This window comes from Bos grunniens, chromosome 2 (genome assembly GCF_055505025.1).
Source record: "Bos grunniens cultivar Pamir isolate PY7600 chromosome 2, Bosgru_T2T1.0, whole genome shotgun sequence".
NCBI classification, from domain to species: Eukaryota; Metazoa; Chordata; class Mammalia; order Artiodactyla; family Bovidae; genus Bos; species Bos grunniens.
Genome location: NC_141166.1, coordinates 115,130,704 through 115,143,437, shown reverse-complemented (window position 1 = coordinate 115,143,437; position 12,734 = coordinate 115,130,704). Strand labels below are relative to the sequence as shown.

At 35.0% G+C, this 12,734-nt stretch overlaps 1 protein-coding gene across 1 annotated transcript in view; it reads left to right on the top strand.

Moving 5' to 3' along the window:
* Positions 1-12,074, top strand: part of ATF2 (activating transcription factor 2) — an 82,293-nt gene extending 70,219 nt beyond the window's left edge. Inside the window, 3 exon segments of the mRNA XM_086359176.1 lie at positions 7,244-7,349; positions 11,710-11,915; positions 11,917-12,074. Of these exon segments, the coding sequence (XP_086215302.1) occupies positions 7,244-7,349; positions 11,710-11,915; positions 11,917-11,940 (336 nt within the window). The 3' untranslated portion in view covers positions 11,941-12,074.
* Positions 12,075-12,734: the final 660 nt, after the last annotated feature.

The following is a 12,734-nucleotide window of genomic DNA, read 5'->3' as shown; positions in this document are numbered from 1 at the left end:
CTTTCTTTTTTTTTTTTTTGATTTATTTTTTTTGTTGTTGTTGTTCCTAATTTTATTTTATTTTTAAACTTTACATAATTGTATTAGTTTTGCCAAATACCAAAATGAATCCGCCACAGGTATACATGTGTTCCCCATCCTGAACCCTCCTCCCTCCCCATGTCTTTGTCTTTCATATACTCATCTTGTGGGTTAGTTTTCAGTTTAGAATTGCAGCATTTCCTTTATGACAAAAGGCAGACTCATAGGAGCTCTTAACAATCTGTGATAAAACCTGTAGAATTTGTTGTGGATTTTGCTTTTAAAACTTACGCACTGCAAATGTGTGTGGACTGGAAGCTTGGTAAATTAATAGAAGCATTCTTTGATAACAAGATATGTGAGGAGTTTTCACTAATAAGTTAATGATACAGAAAAGGTATTGTTTACTGGTCCATTGACTTAGGGGGAATGGGATCAATTTTTTAAATCCTGGTACCTAAACAGTATTTTAGTATTTATCACTTGAAATAGAAAGGAATGGCAACAATTGGGAGATGGTATCCAATACCTGAAAATTAAAAAATGTTAATTCCTGAAAAACTCTAGAACTCCACTCCCAGACTGAGTTTTTCACTATAATCTAGAGGGGAAAAGGGTAATAGTGATGCCACTTCTATCTCCTGTATTCTATTCTGAGTACTTCTTTTTACTGTTGTTGCTCAATCGCTAGGTTGTGTCCGACTTTGCGACCCCATGAACTGCAGCATGCCTGGCTTCCCTGTCCTTCACTATCTCCCAGAGTTTGCTCAGACTCATGTCCATTGAGTCAGTGATGCCATCCAATCATCTCCTCCTTTGTTGCTCCCTTCTTCTCTTGACCTCAATCTTTCCCAGTATCTGGGTCTTTGCCAATGAGTCAACTCTTTGCATCAGATGGCCAAAGTATTGGAGCTTCAGCATCAGTCCTTCCAATGAATATTCAGGACTGATTTCCTTTAGCATTGACTAGTTTGATCTCCTTGGCAGTCCAAGGGACTCTCAAGAGTCTTCTCCAGCACCACAGTTTGAAAGCATTGATTCTTCAGTGCTCAGCCTTCTTTATAGTCCAGCTCTCACATCCATACATGACTATTGGCAAAACCATAGCTTTGACTATATGGACCTTGCAAAGCAAGGTGATGTCTCTGCTTTTTAATATGCTGTCTAGGTTTGTCATAGCTATTCTTCCAAGGAGCAAGCGTCTTTTAATTTCATGGCTGCAGTTTTTACTAGTCTTTACTAAAATCTTCCCAAGCCTTTACCTCCTCATCTGTCAAACTCATAGAATAAGTACTATTTTAAAGACCAAATAAGAGAGGTAATAGAGAAGTTAAGATACTTAAGCTACTCTTCACAAAAATCAGTGATAATAGCAATGAGAAACTCCCCAAAGAAGAAACTATCCAATATTATTTCTTTAATTTGGGGGATAGTAGCTGAACTAGAAGTCAAAGATCATGAATTTATGGAACCTGATCATCAATCTGTGGCCAAATATCAATGAAATGTTTTGATTGGTTAATCAGTTAGCTATCCTGTCATTTGTTCATCAGTATGTAATTAACTTTTGAGTAGATACAGATAGATTAGAGCAATGGTATAGACAATGCCAAATAATTACATTTTCTCTTAGACCATAATTAGCATCTGCTTTATCTTACCAAATACATTTTACTTTGACCCCCCCCCCCACAAAAAAAATCAGTAATTGGTCACATTTGAATGGGACTTTAATGTTTTCAAAATGTTTTCATGTCTCATATTTCATTTAATCTTCAGAATGACCCAGAAAGACAATTAATATATTCTGCAAATAAACTAATAACAGACTAACCAGAAACGTTTTGGAGGCTGAATCCAATTATAATCATTCTAAAATAATCCACAGATACAGAGGTATAAATATTTCTTTTCTCATTTAATATTAAATCTGTTTATCAGTTCAGTTGCTCAGTCATGTCCAACTCTTTGCGACCCCATGAATTGCAGCACGCCAGGCCTCCCTGTCCATCACCAACTTCCGGAGTTCATTCAGACTCATGTCCATTGAGTCAGTGATGCCATCCAGCCATCTCATCCTCTGTCGTCCCCTTCTCCTCCTGCCCCCAATCCCTCCCAGCATCAGAGTCTTTTCCAATGAGTCAACTCTTCCCATGAGGTGGCCTAAGTACTGGAGTTTCAGCTTCAGCATCATTCCCTCCAAAGAAATCCCAGGGCTGATCTCCTTCAGAATGGCCTGGTTGGATCTCCTTGCAGTCCAAGGGACGCTCAAGAGTCTTCAACACCACAGTTCAAAAGCATCAATTCTTCTGTGCTCAGCTTTCTCTACAGTCCAACTCTCACATCCATACGTGACCGCTGGAAAAACCGTAGCCTTGACTAGACAGACCTTTGTTGACAAAGTAATGTCTCTGCTTTTGAATATGCTGTCTAGGTTGGTCATAACTTTCCTTCCAAGGAGTAAGCGTCTTTTAATTTCATGGCTGCAGTCACCATCTGCAGTGATTTTGGAGCCCAAAAAAATAAAGTTTGACACTGTTTCCACTGTTTCCGCATCTATTTGCCATGAAGTGATGGGACCAGATGCCACTTAGTTTTCTGAATGTTGAGCTTTAAGCCAACTTTTTCACTTTCCACTTTCACTTTCATCAAGAGGCTTTTTAGTTCCTCTTCATTTTCTGCCATAAGAGTGGTGTCACCTGCATATCTGAGGTCATTGATATTTCTCCCCGCAATCTTGATTCCAGCTTGTGTTTCTTCCAGCTCAGCGTTTTCTCATGAGGTACTCTGCGTATAAGTTAAATAAGCAGGGTGACAATATACAGCCTTGACGTACTCCTTTTCCTACCAGTCTGTTGTTCCATGTCCAGTTCTAACTGTTGCTTCCTGACCTGCATATAGGTTTCTCAAAAGGCAGGTCAGGTGGTCTGGTATTCCCATCTCTTTCAGAATTTTCCACAGTTTCTTGTGATCCACACAGTCAAAGGCTTTGGCATAGTCAATAAAGCAGAAATAGATGTTTTTCTGGAACTCTCTTGCTTTTTCCATGATCCAGCAGATGTTGGCAATTTGATCTCTGGTTCCTCGGCCTTTTCTAAAACCAGCTTGAACATCTGGAAGTTCACGGTTCACGTATTGCTGAAGCCTGGCTTGGAGAATTTTGAGCATTACTTTACTAGTGTGTGAGATGAGTGCAATTGTGCGGTAGTTTGAGCATTCTTTGGCATTGCCTTTCCTTGGGATTGGAATGAAAACTGACCTTTTCCAGTCCTGTGGCCACTGCTGGGTTTTCCAAATTACATGTATTTCTTTCAGATTCACTATGGCTTAAGCAAACTGGTTCTGTTATGGCTTTAAGTCATGGTTTATGGAACTGCCTTGTCTAAATACTGTCTTTTTAAGTTCTTTCCTTTATACATATAATTATGTGACTATAATTCTTGAATGTTTTGTTTAATTTGTTGAATTTTCTGCATTTGTCATAAATGATTTTAAAAATCCTGGCCAGGCTTTGGCAAACTCTTCTAATTTTGCCTAATGTAAAGGTTATATACCAGGATAAGCCTCCTTTTATCAACTCCTACCTGGGACCTGATGTAGACCATAAGCATATGCTTATACTTAGGGCTCTCCAGCTCAACTAAATCCATTTCTTTAAGGTTTGGCCTCTTTTATCCAATTGTGTTTGCTTTGCAGTATTTCTTAGAGTCCAATTCTTTGCTAGCAACCATGTCCCATTTGCTGCTTTCAGTCTAGTGCTGATAACCAGTTTTTAAAGAAATTGAGTATTAGGATACAATAAAATACAAACTATTGATTTAATTTAACCTTTTGATCAAAAATCACTTGAGCTTCAGGATTACCATTAGGAAAATCTCATGATTATAAAATATTTTAGATGAGGATGATGTAAAAGATTGGACTAAATTTGTATTGAGCACACCTTGAGTTTGTTGTGTTTTTTTTCCTTACAATTTCTGTCATTTAAAGGTATAGGGGGGAAATTACATTATTTGCATTTTGGATAAAGAACAGCATACTTGTGCACTGTATCACTTCAGTTCAGTTGCTCAGTCGTATCTGACTCTCTGCGACCCCATGAATCGCAGCACTCCAGGTCTCCCTGTCCATCACCGACTCCCAGAGTTTACCCAAACTCATGTCCATTAAGTCAGTCGTGCTATCCAGCCATCTCATCCTCTGTTGTCCCCTTCTCCTGCCCCCAATCCCTCCCAGCATCAGGGTCTTTTCCAGTGAGTCAACTTTTCGCATGAGGTGGCCAAAGTATTGGAGTTTCAGCTTCAGCATCAGTCCTTCCAGTGAACACCCAGGACTGATCTCCTTTTTAATATATGCAAATTATAATATTTAATCATTTTTAAATTTCCTCCTCTCTTCCAGTTTTTGCCCCTGATTCAAATTAAAGTCAGTTAACATAAATATAAGTTGTGAAAGTGTTAATCGCTCAGTCATGTCCAACTCTTCGCCACCCCAGGGACTATATAGACCACCAGGCTCCTCTGTCCATGGAATTCTCCAGGCAAGAATACTGGAGTGGGTAGTCATTCTCTTCTCTAGGGCATCTTCCCAACCCAGGTCTTCTACGTTGCAGGCGGATTCTTTAGCATCTGAGCTCCCAGGGAAGCCCTTATAACAGGAATCAAATACCTTCTCTCTAAAGTCTGTAATGTTCATTACCCATTTTTAGCTAGGGGCATCTTTACATTTGTTGACTTGTTCGTGGACCAGGTAGTCTGATTAGGTGAACGACCTAATACCACCAACTGTTAGATGGTTGATACAGTTTCTGTATTCAGACTTTCCAGTTTCAAACCTGTCATTTAAAGAGAGATTTTTGAATATATTTATTTTTGAGTGCATAGGAATATTGTTTTAATGGTTAACACCCAGAATTTTATTTCAGCTATTTTGTATCAGATTATCAACTTGTGACTGCTCAGGAATTTTATCTAATACATCATTTCCTTTCATAATATGGTTTATGATGAATGTCCATATGGAGTATTTAGTTGAGAAGGCATTTGTGATTTTTAAAATTCTGTAATTGAGATGATGCTATTAAGTATGTCAATCTTCCTTTTCTAAGAAAATGAACAGTGTGACTCTGTGGTGAGGTTGTTGACAAAAATAATGAAATTAGAACCATTGACCAGTTTTATATTATTTAAGCTATTTCATTTCACCCTCTTTGGTGGTGGTTTTTTTTTTTACCCACTGGAAATAGATTTTAGAGAAGACCATGGTAATTCAGCGTACTCAGTTTATGCTAGGCCATGGGCTGTGATCTAGGGATATAGAAAGCAAGGTGATCCCTGCTCTTGAGAAACCCCAATCTACAGAGGTGGCAAATAAGTAAACCAAAAACAATCCAGTGTGATAAGTGCTATCACACTATCAAACACACATACGTACATATATGTAAATATGGCTGTGGAAGCACAGAAATGAACACCATGTGTATTTATATTGTACTGAGTTGACTTTTAAAGATAGTGAAATAATTAACAAGGCAAAAAGGAAAGGTTTTCTAGATGGAAATAACAGTATATATTTAGTTAGGCATACAAAATTTCTATTTATAGGTCAAAATGATTAAATATTGATTAATAGGTTCAAACTAATGAGAAGGGTGATCACAGGTACTCGATTGTAAAAGATTGTGTGTTCTTGACTAAAAATACATATCCCGCCCTATTTCACATTAGAGAAATTAATGAGAGAAACTTGTAAATGGGAGTCTCAAAATCAAGCTGACAGCAGAAAGAGTGAGAAACATTTTGGATTATATATGTTGGATTATTCATAATATGGTTTCTCATAAGTACTGTCATTAATAGAGATAATTAGCAGTATTGACACTAATGATTTCAGTATTCCATAGAAATTAATTTTCTAAGTAACAGCTGGTTTTTTAAAGCAAAACTTTAAACCTTTTTCATTTGTACTGTAATCACTATACACCCATTCTTGTCTCAAATACAATGTTTTAAACATAATTTAACCTTTTTTTTTTTAATGGTTCAAAGTTCTTGTAAAGCATCAGTTTTTGTTTTGTGCTTTAACACAGCATTTACAGTTCGTTGGTATTGGGGTATGAGGAACTGTTTGACTCGACAAACTTGCCTTTGGATTACTGAACTTTTATTCTTTTGATCTTGTATGTTCCTACCATCAGTCACTTAAGGAGACCTAATGAGTCTAATCTACTAAATTATTTTACATTCAGCTTTCTGGGTAAGAGATTTAGGGATGGAAAAAGAAGTGCTTGAGCTTTTATGTATACCTTTTTGCTGTATTTCTTCATTTAATTTTGGGTTCATGGATGAAATGTGAATAGCTAATATAAGTCCAAATAAGTAGAGGTATTTGTAAGTTAAGATTTTTTAATGTTATTAATCCATTACACTCATATTATTTGTAACTCTTGAGTATTGGTAATTATCACTAATTTATGTGTTAAGGTTTGGGGGTGATCCAAAGGAATTAATTGGGCTTTCTCAACTTGGAACTTCAACATAGAATCTACCAGATTAATGCATCCAAAACAAAGACTGAACTGCTTATTCTGTAAGAAGGACAAATCATCACTGACTTATCAGATTTAAATTTAGATGTGTACAAATGGCCTAGGTCAAAGGCAGCTAAGCCATTTAGACATCAGGTCTACTTTCATTGGTTCCGTGTCCAAAAACACAGTGCCTTGTGATGCACTTTAGATAGCTGTGATTCTCCAGTTATTGTGCTTTCCCCTATGGAGATTTTCCTAGTTTCTAGAAAGCTGTTTAATTAGTTTCCAGGATAAATTTTTTTTATTTCCAAGTGAATAGAATCAGTGAAATTTTATCCTGACTCCCTTGATACTTCTAATTGTTCATATAATCAAAAGAGCATGTAACATATGTAAAATAAAAATACCTTTGATAGGTAACCTGTGTAGTATATAAGCAGTTCCAAGGCAAATGATAATGTAAAAAACTTTGAAATACGCTATCCACTTGTGATTTAAATTTTTATGTAAGTTGCAGGTTTTATGTAAATATTAAAATATAAAAGCTAATGTGTAATGATTAAATAAATTTAAGCAGCATATTTTTGTTATTTTAAAGATATCTGATTTTCATATCTTAATCTTCACTTGTTTTAAACAGTGAAAATTGTTTAGTCTGATGCTGGTAAGGTACATAAGTTGTTTCCCCTCCAGAGTGAAGTCACCCTGCTGAGAAATGAAGTGGCACAGCTGAAACAGCTTCTTCTGGCTCATAAAGATTGCCCTGTAACCGCCATGCAGAAGAAATCTGGCTATCATAGTGAGTAATGTTCCATTACCTATAGCCTTAGGCTATATCAGTGAAATACTGCCAGAGTGAACCAAGCTACCATTAAAAAAATGGAGATTGCAGTTCTAATATTTAATATTAAATATCAGAAGTTCTGCAGAGTTATTATGGAATGGAGGATATACTTCTCATAATCTAGAGTTTTTTTAATTTTCCTATATCTAGCTTTTCCCTAGAGATTACTATAGATCAGCAAAATTAGTTGGTTAATAATTTAAAATATAGTGAAAGTACTTACGATATTTTGTTTATATTCTCAGAGTAATAGTTTTCTTGGACTGACTGAACACTTCTTTTCCAGCCTCCATTTAGTAATTTTTTTAAAATTAACTATCTTAACAGTCAGTAACAGATCCTATTGTTACAGTAGCAGATCCTAGTGTTCTTCCTTAGATAATCAGCATTGTGCAGTTTCATTGTTCTGAATGTTTATATTGAGCCTTCTAGTTACAAAAATACTAAACTAGAACAGTATTGAAATTATCTGCTTGTAAGTTTCCTCTTAAATATTTCCCTTTAAAATGAGGTGGGTTTTTTTTTCTGTTTTCAGCATTTTAGAGGTTAATTGTGCTTTTCTTCTTGTAATGTCCTATTTTGATAAGATGCACAATGTTGGAACCAGCTGGTAGTCTTGAATAAATGGCCAATTTTGTCCATCGTACACAAATCTGTAACAAATAACATAGCTGGGAATGCATTAGGAACATTCATAATATATAACCCATAGCTTTCATTTTTATGATTTAGTGATATTTCAGGATATTTGTAAATCTGAAGATTGTTTCAACCATCTGTATCCACTTCATTTTAATTTGCCAGTGTCAGTAATTCAAAGCAAAGAAACATTTTGTATTGGATGCAAACAGTTCCTCAGGTGCTCACGATAAAACTTAATGGCCACCATCTTTACTTGTAGTCATTGTAAGCAGTTTCATCAGAATGGGCAATATTTTTTAATTTAAAAGATTCAGTAGATTTAGCAACTCTCTATGCCATGTATATTTAGAACATTGATTTTTGCCAGTTTTGAGCAAATAAATCTCAGGCCTTTGACGTCTTGTCATTTTGACAGGATTGTGAAACACATTGTAGAGTAAATTGGAACCATATAGAATTATGTTTGGGGCTGTACTAACAACGCCTGCTGCGGGGATGAGGCTGTTATGGCTCCCGTGTGACTTCACAACATCATTTCCTTTAGAAGCTACTGAGTCCAGCATTATGCATACATGATTTTCTTAACAAGAGAGCTTTCCTGAATTTTGATATTCAAAAAGAAATATACAAATAATTCTGTAAAAGTAGAAGGAAAATTAACTCTTAAGTTGCATTCAATTTATAATTATCTTCAATTTTTTAATCTAAATTTATTGGATAACCCCAACAGTTCCCTGTTATCCAGGCAGTATATACTCAGCAAATGCAAACCAGTTCTTTATTTGAAGCCATAAAGATTTTTTTAACTGTACAGATGTATAGGTTTGCATGCTGTATCCTCAAACTGACTTGGAAATCTAGATTAATAAGTTTTTAGTGAAGATACACAAGGTTGTGGAAAATGTAAAAAAATAAGACATTTTGAAGTTTTGGAACAGTTCCCATCTTTTTTCCTGTCTAGTTATCTGTATGTCAAACTGATTGACGTCAGTATAGTTCTTGCATAAAATTAGTTCTCTTCAGCTCTACAAATTGGATTTTGTAGAAATTTCAAAATTTTTATTTTCAAATTTGAAGTCTGGAAAAAAATGTGACTTCTCTGTTTGGTAGTCAAAGTAAAGATTGTTTAAGTTAATGTTTACATCTCAGAAAAAAATGTGGAGAAATTTACAAATACATAACTGTTCATCAAATTATAACACACAGCAATTGCTAATGATAATGAGCTGTAATACTAGTTAGCTCTTTCAAAACGATGTGACAGAAAACTAAGGTTTAGAAGAAATTAAGTAATATCACAAAATCTTGCAGGTAAAAGTGACAATATAAAGTCACACAGTCACAGGGTCTCTTTTTTAAAAACAGAAAGTCCCATATCCTAGGAAACCATTCAGTCATGAGAAAACCACGACATTGATTTTAAGGGTCAAAACAAGAGTGGAAACATGAAAACATTTTTAATGTTTGGATTCCATGAAGAATAAAACATAAGAGTAATCTTGCTGCCATTAATTCATCTTCTGTAAACCTCTGGACATAATTAATATAACATATAGTTATTTCTGTAATCATAAGTGGGAAGTAAAGTTTATTAGACCCTAAATGTGAGTTTATATTTTCATTAATGAAAATATGTATAAACATTAGTGGAACTTTAGAGAGTGAATTGTCAAATAACTGGTTTCTTTTGGTTTAAGTAGTGCTAAAAACAGCTCTTAGAGTGTAATAAGATCTCTTGTATCTTTCTATTGTTTGTGATTTACACTAGTAATTCTTCTCCCCTTACCATCTCGAACTGGACATAGGTACAGCTGTATGACATTACAAAGGTATTTTATACATAATTTATAAGTGAGTACCTGATTCTTTGTACAACCTAGAGATTTGTTTTACCTAATTCTGAAAGCTTGGAGAAAGATACACCTGTCCCTTATCACTTTCATTTTGACTCCATCTCCCCCATTGTGTATTTATATTTCCTCATACCACTTGTCACAGCTCGCTCTATTTCTGAAAGCTGTTATATCCCGAGAACTTACATTGAGAGGAAGGTCATTTTGTTATCGTGTTGAATAGTGGTGAAATAAAGGGCTTTTTACTGTTCTCTCCAGTTAAACTGTTATTTGCCAGTGTTTTCTTTGAATGCATTATTATTGTATTGGCTATTTAACTGAATTGTAAATATTTTATAACATTCATTGTTGCTTAATCAGAAAAGTACCTTTATGCTTTACATAATTTTAAAAAGGATTACTGATAGTGGGTTTTTTTTTTTTTTTAAACTATATCTTGACATCTAACTTTTATCCAGTGGTGCAGTTTTGTATTTAAAGCAGATTTATAGAGAGGTGAGATTCTTTCAAAAATGCATGGATTTGAGGCAAAAGTATCAAAATACTGTAAGGGTTACTATATTTCAGAAAACCCTCAAAAGGAAGAATTATATTTGAACTAAAGTTATGCTTGCCAGATTCCTCCCCCTCTATCTTCTACATTACAGATCACTGGGTAAGTCCTGCTTCATGGGGTCCACAATCTTAATAATTGACTTTCAGAATGAGCACCTGGCCATCAGTAAGCAGGCCAGTATGTACTCTCAGATTTCATAGAAAGCCAGCTAATTGTTATTTCTGAGCACTAAATAAAAATTATTTTAATACCAAATGCAAAGTGCAAAAGAACACATCCTGTATAACACTGTTTTTAAAGTGTTCACAAATAAAGCTGAACGATACTGTTTAGAGATTTATACTTATCTGGAAAAACTTCAAAGAAAAAACAAAGGAATTACAAAAGGAATACATATAGAATGGTGATTACCTTTGGTGAAGAGAGGACCCTCCAGGAAGCACAAGTGTTAATTGCAGTCTTTAAGTTGGGAAGCTGAGTTCACAGGTGTTGATAGGATCAGTTGTCTCATAACTTGCATACACTGTAACAATTTGTGGGTGTTATACAAATGGAATTATTGGTTTCTCTTCTGTTAAAATAAGAAAGATATAGATTTGTTCAAGCCAAAAAATTGGTAATCTATTTTCATAAATATTTAGAATGCCCTGTCTCCAGTTTTATATGGATTTTTATTTGAATCTCAATGCATGCAACTATAACAGGTGGTGGCATTTAGATTCTAAATATTGCTTATTCTCATGTGTATAGATCATTAGAATCAGGTATTATAATCATCCTTTGCTGCAGCAGATTGAAAGTCAGTCAGAATAAATATAGTTCTGCAGAGGGAATTATTTGAAGACATAATTTGTATGTTAGAATTCATTTTGATTATATTTTCTAACCTTTTAATAACAAAACCAGTCTATTGGCCTACATGTCAAATGTGTTGCTGGGTGTTTCGTTTTATCTATAAGAGACTTACCTCTCAAATTCCTACTTCATTTTCTTTCTTAACACTATTGAACAAATAATTCTTCAGCTCTGCTTTACTGGACTTGAGGGGTTTCCATGTGCATGCCTGTGCCTTCATTTGGCTTGTTGCAGCAAAATTGCCTACTTCATGACTTATAGCCACCTTTCAGTTACTCAGTTACTGTGATACCAACTTCTCTAAACTGATGTAAAATGTCATCTAACCTTTTATTCTGTACATTGACTCAGCCTGATAAATTTTTACAACTATTCTAAGAAACTGAGTAGTTTTCTTTTTTCCACTCAGCTGCTGATAAAGACGATAGTTCAGAAGATTTGTCAGTGCCGAGTAGTCCACATACCGAAGCTATACAACATAGTTCTGTCAGCACATCCAATGGAGTCAGTTCAACTTCCAAGGCAGAAGCTGTAGCCACTTCAGTCCTCACCCAGATGGCGGACCAGAGTACAGAGCCTGTGCTTTCGCAGATTGTCATGGCTCCTTCCTCCCAGTCACAGCCCTCAGGAAGTTGATTAAAAACCTGCAGTGCGGCAGCTTTAGATACTCATTAGTGACTTCAAAGGGAAATCAAGGAAAGACCAGTTTCCATTTATGCGAAATCTGTGGTTGTAAATTTTTTTTTTTAACTTGAAATTAAATTTGACTCTAAAGTTGGTGTAGCAGCAGTTGATGATCAGACTGAACAAGTTTTTAGTCTCTGGAAAAAGACTGATTTTGCTTTTTTTATAAATATTGTTAGATTTATTAATTTTTCTGTGCTCAATGTGTAAATTGTATTATAATTCATTGTGGTTTATTTCACTTTTAATTTGGGGGTGTTTTAATAAATGGGGGTGTTACTGAATCTCTCTTCCTACTTCCACTTCTTTTGACCACCTCTTAACCCTCAACTATGATGGTAGTTTTGTTATATCATTTATACCAAAGTTCTGCATAGTCCCTATTGACTTTGTAATGTTAACAAGGTCATAAAGCACTAGCAAGTGAAAGAAATTTGCTTTTAATCTTTTTGCCTTTTATTTTGCACATTATGCAAAAGGAAGAACATTAGCGAACACTTTTTAAGTGAGTGAAATGTGGTAAAAGACATACAGTGCTTTTAGGCACACTCTTAATGAAGGTCAGTAATAGTGCATTTTCTTTAAGATTTTAAGTAAGCATGAATATTGGAATCCTTTATCATTTCAATGATGACTGTTTTTCAAGTCTTAAATTCAGTATTTTACATCCTATGTTTTGAGGCTAACAATATGAAATTATATAAAGTACAATACAGGGTTATCGGATACCTAATAATTTTTTGATATTAG